The sequence below is a fragment of the Lepidochelys kempii genome, chromosome 15, assembly GCF_965140265.1.
Source record: "Lepidochelys kempii isolate rLepKem1 chromosome 15, rLepKem1.hap2, whole genome shotgun sequence".
Taxonomy (NCBI): domain Eukaryota; kingdom Metazoa; phylum Chordata; order Testudines; family Cheloniidae; genus Lepidochelys; species Lepidochelys kempii.
In genome coordinates, this window is record NC_133270.1 from 30,160,128 (window position 1) to 30,175,177 (window position 15,050).

The 15,050-nt window shown below is 47.5% G+C and overlaps 1 protein-coding gene across 3 annotated transcripts in view; it reads left to right on the forward strand.

Annotated features, from left to right (window-relative positions):
• Positions 1-3,161: 3,161 nt before the first annotated feature.
• The window catches only part of SGSM1 (small G protein signaling modulator 1), an 80,449-nt gene continuing 68,560 nt past the window's right edge, over positions 3,162-15,050 (forward strand). For all 3 annotated transcript variants that reach the window (XM_073312613.1, XM_073312614.1, XM_073312615.1), the window contains exons 1-2: positions 3,162-3,234; positions 3,325-3,368. In XM_073312613.1, the coding sequence (XP_073168714.1) occupies positions 3,216-3,234; positions 3,325-3,368 (63 nt within the window). In that variant the 5' untranslated portion in view covers positions 3,162-3,215. The remainder of the gene's footprint in view (positions 3,235-3,324; positions 3,369-15,050) is intronic.

The window sequence follows — 15,050 nt, forward strand, 5'->3', positions numbered from 1 at the left end:
AAACTGAACTGCTAAGGAACAAAGGACCTGTTTCTATGGAAATGTCTTTAGGAGCAAATGAGGGAAGAGAAAGACAGGAAATATGTTAATGAGGCAGAGGCAGAGATGTTTCTATGTAGTTTACGATATTTCTTTGAGACATCTATGGGGTTCAGCAGTCTACCCCTGTCCAAGTCATCACAACTTCCCTGATCTTTACTGTCTCGATGCTGGAACGGCAATGGGCTAGCTACTATAGATTGGCATAGCTGCCCTGAGTCAATGGGGTGATGCCACTTTATGTCTGAGGAGGATCTGGCCCACTATCCAAGACTATTGAGACAGGCCAATGGATTATCTCTGTAGGTTGTAACTCTTCTGCGTGAAAGATGAGGGCTGCCACCAGGGGCACCATAATTCAGCAGCCTGGACTATGGGCTACATCATGCTAAATACAGCCAGTTTGGCCCTAATTTCACATATCTCTGACACAACTCCACTGATGTGAATCATTACTCTGGTGTAAGTGAGCAGAAGAGTCAGGCCTCCAATGTATTTGTGAGTGATAAAGCTCATGGGCACCCTGTGACTCACATGACCGTGTACACAACATGAACAGTCAAAGGGTGAGTCACAGAATGGTTGATGAGAGGTTTATAGGCTGAACCGATGATGATTAGTAGCCACTGGATCATTTTGGATAACTGGCATCAGCTGTAGCTGGCAATGAGCGAAAGGGCCAGACCTGCTGTTACTGTATGGCAGCTGGTGTTGCTGCTATTTATCACTTATTAAAGGCAGGTGAGCTGCAGAGAATTGATTCTACAACACCGGGCCCCAAGCCTGCTCGCGGCTTTGCGCTTGCTGGATCCGTCCTGTGGGGATGCAAGTGTCCACCTAGACGGCGTAGCTGGAGGTCCAAATTGGTACGAAGTTTGCCCTCCTCACTAAATGACAGGGGTTAGGATGCTAGCCTATGACTTAGGAAACCTCCATTTGATTCCCTGCCAGACAGTCTGTGTGACCTGGAGCAAGTCATTTAGGCCCAGATCCTTAAAGGTATTTGAGTAATGTAGTGCCAATCTTTAAAAAAGGGAAGAAGGAGGCTCCTGGGAACTACAGGCCAGTCAGTCTCACTTCAGTCCCCGGAAAAATCATGGAGCAGGTCCTCAAAGAATCAATCCTGAAGCACTTACATGAGAGAAAGTGATCAGGAACAGTCAGCATGGATTCACCAAGGGAAGGTCATGCCTGACTAATCTAATCGCCTTCTATGATGAGATTACTGGTTCTGTGGATGAAAGGAAAGCAGTGGATGTATTGTTTCTTGACTTTAGCAAAGCTTTTGACATGGTCTCCCACAGTATTCTTGTCAGCAAGTTAAAGAAGTATGGGCTGGATGATTGCACTATAAGGTGGGTAGAAAGTTGGCTAGATTGTCGGGCTCAACGGGTAGTGATCAATGGCTCCATGTCTAGTTGGCAGCCGGTATCAAGTGGAGTGCCCCAGGGGTCAGTCCTGGGGCCGGTTTTGTTCAATATCTTCATAAATGATCTGGAGGATGGTGTGGATTGCACTCTCAGCAAATTTGCAGATGATACTAAACTGGGAGGAGTGGTAGATACGCTGGAGGGGAGGGATAGGATACAGAGGGACCTAGACAAATTGGAGGACTGGGCCAAAAGAAATCTGATGAGCTTCAATAAGGATAAGTGCAGGATCCTGCACTTAGGACGGAAGAACCCAATGCACAGCTACAGACTAGGGGCCGAATGGCTAGGCAGCAGTTCTACGGAAAAGGACCTAGGGGTGACAGTGGACGAGAAGCTGGATATGAGTCAACAGTGTGCCCTTGTTGCCAAGAAGGCCAATGGCATTTTGGGATGTATAAGTAGGGGTATAGCGAGCAGATCAAGGGACGTGATCGTCCCCCTCTATTTGACATTGGTGAGGCCTCATCTGGAGTACTGTGTCCAGTTTTGGGCCCCACACTACAAGAAGGATGTGGATAAATTGGAGAGAGTCCAGCGAAGGGCAACAAAAATGATTAGGGGTCTGGAACACATGTCTTATGAGGAGAGGCTGAGGAAACTGGGATTGTTTAGTCTGCAGAAGAGAAGAATGAGGGGGGATTTGATAGCTGCTTTCAACTACCTGAGAGGTGGTTCCAGAGAGGATGGTTCTAGACTATTCTCAGTGGTGGAAGATGACAGGACAAGGAGTAATGGTCTCAAGTTGCAGAGGAGGAGATTTAGGTTGGATATTAGGAAAAACTTTTTCACTAGGAGGGCGGTGAAACACTGGAATGCGTTACCTAGGGAGGTGGTGGAATCTCTTTCCTTAGAGGTTTTTAAGGTCAGGCTTGACAAAGTCCTGGCTGGGATGATTTAATTGGGGATGGGTCCTGCTTTTGAGCAGGGGGTTGGACTAGATGACCTCCTGAGGTCCCTTCCAACCCTGATATTCTATGATTCTATGATTCTATGAGTGCCTAACTCCCCTTGACATCAGTTGAGATGCCTGTCTGCCTCCAACGGAGCTGGGCCTTAGCTTCTGGGCCTGAGTTCCCCAGGTGTAGCCTAGGGATCATAGCACTGAACTGGGCCCCCCGGGGTAGGTGCGGACAGGTGGTGAGGCACAGAGGATGCGCTAATAGGGTCACCGCCTGCCTGTCTTTTGGCTGGTTGGTTTATGGATTTGCCAGTTGCCAGAAAAATAATTCAATCTGCCGGGTGTTTTTGGAAGACTTGCAGGATTATCCCCATAGAGGGGGGTAGCCGCCCTTAACAGTTCCCGTGTCCGGCTAATGATGCCGCAGTGTCCCGGCTTCCGCAGCAAGGGAATGTTCCCCATCTGCTCTGGGCTCCCACCCTAGATACCAGCGGGGGCTGCTGCCTGCGGGGCCGGGGCGGGGTTTTTTGCATGTCCAAGGCGGTAACCCTGGGCGCTAGGCAGCGGCAGACTAAGTGCTCTGGGCTACTCAGGGGACCCTGACTTGGTGCCCCCCCCCCCCGGCCCCTTCCTCTCCTGGAGCCGGGGCTCTGCCAGCGCCTGGGGTGGGCGTTTTGAGGGGCTGGGGGCTCAGGCAGACGCGCCCCGCCGGCTCCGGAGAGCCCCGCCCGCCGGTCGCTGGAAGTGGGCGGCGTTGCCCTGCCCAGCCCGGCTGCTGCCCGGCTCCTTCCCTCCCTCCCGCGGGCTGCGGCAGAGGCGCCGGCGCCCGGCGGAGGAGCAGGACCATGGCCGCGGCTCCGGCGGGTAGGACGGGGCGGCCGGGCGGGGGGGTCCGGGCGGCGCGGCCGGGCTGCGCCGGGGCCACTAACGCGCCTCTCCCCGCTTTCCCCACAGAGGCGGAGACCCGGCAGCGGCTCCTGCGCACCGTCAAGAAGGAGGTGGGTGCTGCGGCCGGGCCCCGCGCTGCTGGAGCCAGGGGTTCCCGCGGGGGGTGGCGCCAGATGTGCGGGGGGGGGGGTGCGCCCGCCAGGTGTCTGTGCGCATCTGGATTAACCAGTGCCGGCGTTTTTGGGGGGAGGCTCCTGAAGGTTTTTTTTTGGGGGGGGGGGGGCTGCACATCTGGAGCGTGACGTCCGGGGGAAGACTAGGGGATGCTCCAGATGTTGCTGTTTCAGGGGGCGCCCTGGGGGTCAGCACGCCGGGGTGCCCGTCGAACGGCTCTCTTTGGGGGCGGGGTGGGGGGGTAGGGCTGTGCTCCCCCCCCCCCCGCATCTTGTTTGTTGGTTTTGTTTGTGATTGCTGCAAGGTTGTAAGTCATGGTGGCTGCGCTCTGAACGCGGCCCCATCGCCTCTCCAGCCCACTGAGCGGGGGGGGGGGGTGATTTGGGGAATTGCAGGGCTGGGGTTTATCTGGGGTGCAGGGTCGTTTTGATGAGCAAATCCCCCCCGCCAACACCCCCCACTCCAGGGGGTAATGCTGGGATCTGCTTTTGATCTGTTGCGACCATTGCTAATAACTACCTCCCAGCAGCTCGGTCCCTGGGGCCCTGCCAGCAGAGATTGTGTAATTACTAGCAGCCCTTAGGAACGATTAGTTACACAGCCAAAAAACTGACAGTCCCAAACTCACCCCTGTGGCTTTACTGGCCTGGGCTGCACTGTGCATCTGATGAAGTGAGCTGTAGCTCACGAAAGCTTATGCTCGAATAAATTGGTTAGTCTCTAAGGTGCCACAAGTACTCCTTTTCTTTTTGCAAATACATACTAACAGGGCTGTTACTCTGAAACCTAAAGGAGAGAGTGGCTCCAATCCTGGGAGGCTGCATAAGCTCCCCCATGAGTCCCATCGCCTGAATTGCTGGACTCTTCAATGACCTGCACTGAAGGGATTCAGCAGAGCCGGGGGAGAGGGGCTTTTCATTGCTCCCAGAGGGGCTTCAGCAGGGGATATCCCCTTCTTGCTCACAGCCACTGCCTCATTTTATAGCCAGGGCTGTCCCTGCTGGGGCATGCACAGGTCTCTGGTTTTCTGACATGATTTTGCAGGAGAGTAGTTTGGAACATGAACACATCACTTTGGCTGGTTAAAAGATACAAGTTAAGCCTGACTGGATTAATGGCATTTTGAAAGCTGGCTGCATGGTCACTCGCGCCTGTTACTGAGAGGGTGTCATTGACTGTGTTGACACAAAAGAGCATAATATTGTCAGGGGAAGGGTCAGACATTCCCTGAAGGACTCTCAGACCTGATTTTTATAGCTGTCTACAGGTCATGGAGGGGCAGCGGGACCTAGTAGTTAGTGGGAACCGGGACTCTTGGGTCCTAGTTGGTTCTCTGACCCACCATGTGACCTTGTAGAGTTGCCTCAGGTCTCTCTGTGTCTCACTTTCACTGTCTCTTAGGGATGTTATGAGGTTCCATTAACTAATATTAGTTCTTCAGGCGCAGGGTTCAGGGTACTGTATTAGGTGCAGGGTACTGTACAAATGTGAAGCGTTATTTCAATTTAAAACCCCTGAAGGATATTGTCCTTGCTTGTACTGTGGTAGCATCTAGGACTCCAGCCATGGACCAGGAGCCCCGGGCAGTAGGCACTGTACACACACAGAACAAACAGATGGCCCCCGCCCCAGACAGCTTCCAGTCTAAGTGCTGTTAGCCATTAAAGGCCTTGCTTTGGTAATACACGATTACGTTTCCAGGGGCTGCTTGGGGATACAGCTGCGTTAGTAGGCTTCCTGGAGCTGAACTGCCAGGAGGTGCTTTGAAAGTTTGTCCCTTGTCTCACTTGGACTCACCTGCGTGAGAGAATGCCAGGGAAAGCATTCGCTCTGTCTCTCTAGGTCACTCGGCGTTTTGTGGAGTCTCAGAAGTGATAGCCGTTTGTGCAAGCAGAGCCTGTGACCGTAGGACCCCGGTTCATCTGTCTCAATCCTGTATTTTTCCTTCTTTTCTGGGTTTTAGTCAGCTCCTTTGGGAAAGGTCACAGACCCAGTATTTACTCTGCTTAAGAACTGAGGCATAGCAGTGTCCTTTGGGGCTGCAGGATTCTGGGCTTGGCCCTAGTCCCAGGCCACCTCCTCACGTCACCTCCTTGCCAGAGATGGCTTTTTAGTTTTCATCTTAACAGTTGTTTCGTGGTCTGTGAAGTGCAGCCCTCCTTCCTAGAGTCCGCCAGCTGCTTTGGAGCCCCCTAGAGGAATGTATATCGCACAGACCATGCATGGACCCTTCCTCTTGTATTTTGCCAGTGTGGTACTTGCAGAGAGGAGCAGAATCCTTTGTATTTATTTTCTAAAATTGCACACGTAAGTATGGTAGGTCACTGCGAGGCAATATTCATGGCTCATGGGATCATATTAAAAACCCCCTACCAAAAATACAGTCTAATCAGAGCATATTAACGGATATAGCTGTATCCAGTTTGAGCCTGTGTCATCTTCCGTGTTTCTGGCTGAGTGCTGGGTTGGTGAGCATTGCAAGGGGGGTGTGCTTGCAGTCTTAACCCATTCTGAAACTGGTGGTACAAATTCCTTTGTTCTGTGTCATGTAAATATGTTTTTGCTGCTGGCAATGCGACTCCCCTAAGGTCGCCCCCTTGCTGCCGTGTGGGACAGCACCCTGTTTGCCCCTGTGCCAGGAATGACTCTAATTGTCCCTGTTCTCTGCCTGACTGCTCCCTTGGTGTAAATCAGCCGGGTGTTAAAATGTTTGAGAATCCTGATCTCAGCACTTCTGAGCTGCTCACAAGAAGGCTCGCATGTGCATATTTGTGCTAGATGAGTGTGTGCGCCCATAAGATGGGACTGCTAGGGGGCTAATTTTAGGCCTGTCTGGCTTGATGGTCTCCCTTTTAACACATCTTGAATAGTCTCTGTTCACTAACCCAGTCTTGTGCTGCCTGTGTGTGCCTCGTGCAGGATTTTTCATCCTCTCACTTTGAAATCTTTTCCCCAGTGTGGGTAAGCATTCCGAGCCCCATTTTACAGAGAGGAAACCTGAGGCCTAGAGAAAGGAAGGGATTATGCAGGGAGTGAGTGGCCCAGCCAAGAACAGAATTGAGGTCTCTCGACATCTTGCCCCCATGCTCTACCCACTAGACATGCTGTGTTTTATAAGGTAAGCAAGACACGTGGTTTGAAAACTGAAAAGATTATTTTCATCAAAATTGACACGTGGTTGAGTAGCCAAACAACAAACCAACCAGTTTGTGCCCTTCCACAGCTTGACGCTTGTTGTGATGGGTGTGGTGGAAAGAAATACTTCTTGTTGCCTTGACAACTGCTGTTACACTGGAAGAAGGGTATGACAGTTATTTAACATCTGAAATAAAATTGACCCCTCGTAATTACAGTCCTTCTGTGACCCCGCCTGAATTGGGATGAACAGAAAGCAGACGCAGAACGAGGAAGCAGCCTCTGAAAGGTCTGATGTGGTAAAGGCAGGGGTGGTGATAGCAAAGAAGATGAGTAATACTCAGTGACCTGATGAAATAAGTTTAAACAGGGTTAAATAGGCATGATCTTCAGGTCTGGGAATCTATTCTATGTTGGTTTGGATCCTGCCCTTGTCACTGTAGTATTGAGGGCCTTCCGGTTGTGTCTCAAACGACGAGCCGCGTGGTTCATTCTCTCCCTAGGGAAGGGAGTTGTTTTTTTGTGTTTTGAAGTGTGCACGTTGTTCTGCATGTGCGAGAGAAGGCAGGTTGAAGAAATGTGGCCTGCACTCGGGGTAGAAGATGGTAAGGTTTGGGATGGTCCTTAGTTCCCCGCGGGAGTTTATGCCACAGCCTGGGATTAGAGCTTTCTTTGGGGCCATTCTGTTGCACAGATGAGCAGCCACGTCCTGCAGCATTTCAATAGGTCCAGGTAAATTCAACCAAAGAGGAAGCCTGTATCAAAGGAGAGAGGGGAAGAGGAGGTGGGAAAAAAAAGACACTGTGGCCAAGTGAAATAGCTCCAGTCACCCCAAACTGGATACATGAATGTCAGTATATGGCATAGTCTGATATTTGCTTTTCATTTAACAGGCCTAGTGCATGACTGTAATATCCCTGTTTAGTGTATTTGTGTGACAGAAACACTGCAGAATTTCCTCCCATTCACCTACACTGGATTGTAAAACATTTGGTTTTTCTTTTTAATGCTTTGCATGGGATTTTTTGGCAGTACCTGAGCATCCCAAGCTCAGCGTCCGAATGCATGGTGTCTGTGTGTTCAGAACACACAGTGCTATTGGCAAAGGCTTGGGGCCTGGTCCGACTCGCAGCATCTGATGAAGTGAGCTGTAGCTCACGAAAGCTCATGCTCAAATAAATTGGTTAGTCTCTAAGGTACCACAAGTACTCCTTTTCTTTTTAGTGAAGTCACTGGAGGTCTGGCACTAAGCCCCTGATTCAGCAAGATGCGGTCAGACCTTGCTGAGCCCAGGAGCTGCATTTCTCCTTCCACTTCTTTTATCCATTAGAAGTAAGAAAAATATTTGAGAAAATAAGAGTCTCTGGGTTATGCAGCTAATCATTTGGTGACGTTCCGGATAGTTAAAACAGGTGACTCCTAGGCATTTTTGTCTGGCGCAGCACTGCCCTCTCTTCTGTCTCCTCTACTCATTGGATCTACTTCATATTTTTTTAACTCAATCTTTCTTTTCTGAATTGATTTAACCCTTTTGCGTCAAGCCAGAAGACTACAGCAGTTCCCCATGGATAGCAGCACTGCAGGCCTTTATTGCACCCCTAAGACTTTCTGCTTTAGCACAAATGCTAACTTTTGTTCCGCTGAATCAGGACTGAGGTCTTGTCTACTCTGAGCGTTTTTGCCTCCGATGTGGCTGATCTGGTGCAGACGGCTAGCGTAGATGAGTCATTTGAAACAAGGTAAATCCATGCTGATGAAAGCCGTAGTTTATACTGGCGCCCCCTAGGGGTTTGCAGTGGTGCAACTGCATGGGCATCTGAAACCCCAGGGTAGACAAGGCCTGACGAGCTCAAACAGATGGATAGGTGACACAAATCATTTGAAAATCTCTTGCATTAACTATCGAACGCAGTGCACTTCCCATTGCAGCCTCTGTGCTTGGGTGCCATACTGCAGAATGTTGCTGTTGTGTGTGAATTGTTTTTTAAGAAGTTGTCCATGAGAGCTGCACATTCAGGAAAACAGTATGTGGCCTAAAGTGTTTTTTTTTTTTTTTGCTCTTATTGTCCCTTTTGTCAGACGTTTTGGGACCAAGTGGATGGAAATAAGTCAAGTTAATTCTGAAAGCTGCACACGGTTCCTGATGTGCTGTCAAGTCACAGGTTATTGTCAAAATGAAAAATATTTGGTTCTGAATCACTAAAGTGTTCAGCTTGCAGGGAGGTTTCAGTTTTTCAGTAAATACCTGGAAAACTTCAACAAAAGCAGAAGTGCTCTTGCAGAAACTTCCACTTAATTGAAAAGGCATTTTTTATTTCAAATGTTCAGTTTTTTTTCTTTTGCTCAGCTGTAAGTAGTAGCATTGCAGATAAGCACACATTGGAAAGTCAGCATTACACTTGAAAGAACATGAGATATGTAGGGCCCAGTTCTTCACCACCCTGCACCTTGTTTTGTCACCTACACTGGGGCACATTGTAAAATGCTAGCAGATCAAAATGGTAGCATTTTACATTCGCTCTGTCCTGTTGCAAAGTAAAAGGCAAATGGGAGTCAGGCGGGGTGTTGGAACTCGGGGTGCTGGGGGTACAGCAGCACACCCTGGCTTAGAGTAGTAATAACAACCAAATACATGGTTTCCACTTTCAGCACCCTCACTGTAAAAATTGTTCCAGCAGCCATGGAGTCAAGCCCACAACGTACCTAGGAGCTAGTTACATGAACAGTCCTAGCATGTGAAATAACTGGATGAAACAGGAAAATCAACTCTCTAATTGTTGTATTTATGCATCTGTTGAGACTTTGCTTTTTTGACTTGCCACTCAGCAAATAGACATTTTAAAACGTTTTATCAATAAACAGTTGATTTCCCTGTATTGTACACTGTGCTGCCTAGTTTTAGATTTGTAATTGGCCACACCCAGTTGCATTAACAATGTTTTATAGTCCTATCCATTAGATGTTCTCTTTTGCTTGTTCTCTGATAGCTTGAATGAGTTCTGCTATAGATTTTCTGTAATGCCACCCTGGGTTAGACGGCCAGAAATCAATCTCTCTTCCTCCCAGCTCCTACCTATATTTCTTTGGCGTACAAGCCTTGTTGTTGAGTTTGCAGCTAAGTTATGCAAAATAGTCAGCAATATCAATGTTTGCACAGCCTGTGTCTGTATTCTTGGGCCGTGTGCACCAATCCTTCTGAAATATTGACGGGCTTGGGCCAATGTGAACTCTCATTTCTGGATTGTTAGGATATTGTGTGTTTCATTTAGAATTATTGGGATCTCCTGGGGAATCAGAGTGTTTGAGCATTAATTATTGTTAAGGCAGAAACAAATGCTGTGTTTCTGCAGCTGTTAGGACTGTTCAGACATAACCAGGGTGAGACTGAAATGCTGTAAGTTGATAACGAAAGTTATTGATTCTAAAGGGACGTTTGGAAGTCTCCCCACTACACATACAAGTCATTTTAAATGTGCCTCCATCAGACGTAGACAAAAGGCCTTAATATACAGTTTCTTGGGCTGCCTGCATTGATCTCTGCTGAAAACAGTATTTCTAATCACTAGAGACCATTTTCTGTCTGGCTGAAGATGAAAGCACTTGCTTACAGCCGCTTTCTCAGACTCCAGCAGTCCTGGGGGAAAACTTTCATACCAAACCCAATTTCCTTCCCTCCTCCTTTTCCGTGTGCCCTTTGATAGCGTTTCAGGAAGATCTCTGCTTCAATTAAGACTTCCTCTTCCCCTCTCAGCCCAGCCTCGATTTGGGGCAGCCAAGAAGTCATCCTCCTATGCTTGTGGCATCAGTCGGTTGCCGTGGAAATGCTTGCCTTGTCACAAATTCAGCATTGTGGCTTCAAAGCAAGACAGGCCGGGCAGGCGCCCTAGCCAGCGGCGTCCGTATTTGGCAAACGTGGAGCTCATGAGACAACCGAATCAAAACAAGTGTCCGTGCTACGTTCGTGTTCTTTATTTCCATGGTGCCAGTCGACTTCCCTGAGACCGGGCTACAGCCCAGGAATCAAGCATTCGAAAGTCAAGAAATGACCAGAGTTCAGCATCTTTCACTTGGTATTGCCAAAACAACACCAACATCCACGCAGGCAAGTTTGCATTTAATGTCGAAAACAGGCACAGAGCCTACCACACATGTGCCTTCTGCGCAAATTACGTGTTGCAAGTGGGAACCATGGGCTGAGTTCATGCTTGGTGTGAGCAGGTGTTACTCCCTTGTCAAACTCGGATCTGGTGTAAATAGGTGCAGTTCCATTGCTATCAGTGGGTTTGCATCGGATTACTCCAGCTCTGAACCTATCTACAGGACTCTGGAATATCTATACCGAGTGTGCATGTGTGTGTGTGTGTAAGAGAGGCAGTTGCCAGCTAATTGCCACATTAAAAGTTGTGTTTCGGCTATATATTTTGACTTAAGATATTTCCCTAATGAAATCTAACTAGCAATATGTCCAGGTCATGTGAAGTGCTTGTCGGCTGGTATAAAAATCTGCAAATGCCTTGTGTGTCCCATGTGTCACGCACACATTTAAATGCCAAGGTTGACGTTAATACAATGGTAAGGAGGGGGAAAAGGGGACAAAAAACAACCAAGCGCTCAGGAGTCAGGAAATTCCAGAGTCATACAGGCAGGCTGAGACCTGGAGTAATCCGGTGGAAACCCATGGATAGCAATGAAATTTATATTGCAGCAGCAGGAAGTGTTATGCTGTGTTCAATAAGTGGCTTGATTATTCAATAAATAATTAATAAACACTTCTGGAAAAGCCAGAGGTCTGAGTCAATAGGATTGAAATCGATGGTTCATTGACTACAAGAATATGGAGCAGCTGACCATCTCTCAATGGAAATGTGGTCAAACAGTCTGGTGCACTGAGTGCAGGGCAAGGATGGGTCTCTGCCCATGGAGATGGGACTGCTGGATTCATTATACAGAGTGGATGGAAGTCACTGTTCCCATCTAAAGCCAGAGTGCCCTTTGGCAGTTCAGTGTTCAGGAGTTCAGTGAGTTTAGTAACTCCACTGAAATCCGTGGGCTGGAGTCCCTGCTGGCAAAAGTGTCTGTAATGGAGTTGTGCCTAGCAATGAGTGAATTGGACCCTTTGTCTGGGGCAGTGATGGGTCCTGGGCTGGTGTGATTCGCTCCAGCTCCTGGGCAGGCCTTGGGGAGGAGCGTCTGTGCCGGTATTCTTGGCTCGCTGGCTCTGCATTATTTCCTCTGATTTGGAGCATTTCTTGCGTCTGATAACTTGGACAATTACTGTTACAATTGCTTTTAAAAATTAATTTTAAGTAGTCCTTCAATAGAACATCTACAGCAGTGAGCTGGGGCAAGGGGCTATTTAACTTGACAGATGACGCCTTTTCAAAGTATAGGAGGACTTGTGGCACCTTAGAGACTAACCGATTTATTTGAGCATAAGCTTTTGTGAGCTACAGTTCGCTTCATCGGATGCTGTAGCTCACGAAAGCTTATGCTCAAATAAATTGGTTAGTCTCTAAGGTGCCACAAGTCCTCCTTTTCTTTTTGCGAATACAGACTAATATGGTTGCTACTCTGAAACCTTTTCAGAGTATGTTATCTCTTAATCTGTGTTGCCAGCTCTTGGGATTTTACTGTGAAGTCCTCATTCCTTGAGTCATGTGATTGACATTCTCACATAATTCGCTTTTTTAAAAAAATCTTTTCTTTCATTCTTTGTTTGTGCAGAAAATCAGAACCCTGAAGGCTGATAAAAAGAACGAAACACTTTTTTTAATAATCAAAAAATTTTTCTGGGGTCTGACTCAGGAGTTTTGATTGCTTGGGTTGGCAGTGCTGTTTTCTCTCTACATTTGGTCTTCAGTGCTTCTCTTTCAAAGAAACTTGAAAGCTTCCTTGTCACTGGAGCAAGAGAAAAATTAATGACAGCAATGACTGTTCCCACTGACGTAGCTGCTGTAGCTAACCCAGAATATTTATTCTGCAGCATCTTGCTTCTGTTAATATGCTCTTGGGTTGGATGTTTGAATACTCCCTTATCAGCGAAACACACTTGTCAATGTGTCATTGAGGATATTGAAATTACAGACAACATATGGAAGGATTTATTTGTTTAAGTATAATGCAGAGAGGATGGGCCCAAATCTGATCTCGCTGATGTAAATCTGGAGTAACAGTTCTTTCTTCAGTGGTTTTGCGCTGATGTAACTGAAAGTAAAATTTGTACCTATGTGTCCATGTTTGTTTGTTTGTTTGTTTGTTTTAAATAACAGATTCGTGTGAGAGCCTGGGAACTACCCATCCGGTGTACACTTCAAATGTAATACTCAAGCCAGTCTGAGGCAGTGAGAGCAAACAACTTCTTAGTTATGCTGAGAGAGCATGTGAAGGTTAGACACACAGGGCCAGAGTCTCTGCTTGGTTTCAGCAGAGCTATGCTGATTTCCTCCAGCTGAGAATCTGGTCCAATGAACCACTGCTTTCCCTTGTACCAGTCCAAATCTGCAGTAAGTCTGTTGAACTGGGTATGTGGATACTTCGGGTTTACCCTAGCATGCCTGGGGGCAGCATTTTGCCTACTGACTCAATGTACTAGTGTACATGTGCTAATGGCAATCATTTCCTAGTCTCTGGAGTGCACATGCTAGTGATAACTCTCTAGTTTCAGGTTGTCCATAAAGTGGTTCTTGCAGGTATCCCAGTGACTACACCAAAGTTTGCTGGGAACAGTTCACTGGTGACCCTGTGGAAATGTTGAACAGAGTCCATGCAGTCTCCGGGTAGAGATGGTGTGTGTGCTCTGGGGCTGGCAGCGTTCTAACAGATCGAGCACGTATTCATTAGGCTATTTATTTAATGGTCAGCTAGTAAACTCTAAAGCTGATAAGTGGGAGACTTTGGCTGCAGCTTGCAGGGTGTTTGAGAGATCTGCTTGGCACCTGCCCTTGGAATAATCAGACTGTTCATTGCTGGAAAGAATATGAACGTGTTGTAAAGAACACCCACATCTTGATACTGTGAACGTTATAAAGAAGGCAGATAAAACAGGATGTTGTGGTTCTGTTTTCTAAAGGAGCCAGATTAACAGCTCCGCTGCCTTTGTCTCCTCAGTGTAAAAGCAAATCTAGCGCTCGTGAAAGATGTTGGATTGACAGCCCTGTAGAGCCTGAAGTCCTGCATTGGCCCGGGGCACAGGCACAGCATGGTGCTGTGCTGTGAACGCCGCCTGTCACCCACAGTGGTTCACGGTTGCCTTGTACTCCCCTGTCTGTCTGTCCATTTGATGTCCCTCAGGTTGTCAGCTTCTGGGGGAATGGGATGTCTCTTGTTCTGTGTCTGGACCTTCACAAAGAATGTAGAAGGAAAGACGTTACCTCTGGTTTCGGAGCACCCAGAATGTGTTTCAGAGATGTAGACAGTTACATCTGTTAAAGTAACAAGGTGAAAGCCAGGAGAGATTTCAGCTTTCTGAATCCAGTGACCAGTTCAATAAATGGACATTTTCAAATGAGAGTGTTGCTAGGGCTCTGTCTAATTAGGGTGCAGGTGTCTTACCAGCATGGCGTCTATTCCTGGGGTAATAAAAAAACCAGGCTTGCAGCATTATCACTGAGAAATGCGAGTTAGATGACCTGCATTACCGCCAATTGAACTGCGCTGCTGCTGATCTAATTTCCAATTCTTTCTAGGGTAGACATGCCCACAGTTGCTTTCATTTGGCCTCTGTCTCCCTGAAGATTCCTTAGCTTCTTATGGTACATGGAATCCTAACCTAATGCCATCGTAGGGAGAAATGCTGCATTCCTGCCACTGGACCATCTCTTATAGATTTTAATTGGCGCTTTTGCTGTGAAAGGAATAAGGCCTCAATTCAGCAAAGCATTTAAACGTGCTTAAAATTCAGCATGTCCTTATGTCTCATCTTAAGGGCTCTGCTGAATCAAGACTTGAATGAGGACTGCAAGGTTGGGCCCACCATGCTCAAATTGTAGGCACCAAAGCTGGCAGTTAAAATGTCTCAAGGAAGAACTCATTAAATATATGATCAAAACCACGTGAAACAAAGATTGCAGTGGAAGTGAGAGTAAATACTGGCGTATAAAAGAACCCGAAACGTAAACATACAAAAACAAACCGAAGTTTAAAGCAGATACTTGCCATATTTGCTATGGGCACAGACTTCAGGCTTTAAATGTTGTTGGAAAAAGGAACATAAAGACTTTTTCTTGTTACAGTAAAGAATGGGGATTGACACTCTTTGGGTTGTTAACCCCATTTCAGCTGCCAAAACGCCAGGGATAAGGCTATTTGTATTAATGTGGTAGGAAATATGAGAGAGGCAGGGGCCATTAAAGCAGAGGGCGAGTATGAATGATATGAAAGGGGAAATCAGAATCCGCAGCCACCTGAAACATGAACCAAGGAAGACCGTTTGAAAGGAATGTGATGTTCAGATTTAATGGGAAATGAAAGTCGCTGTATCCCTC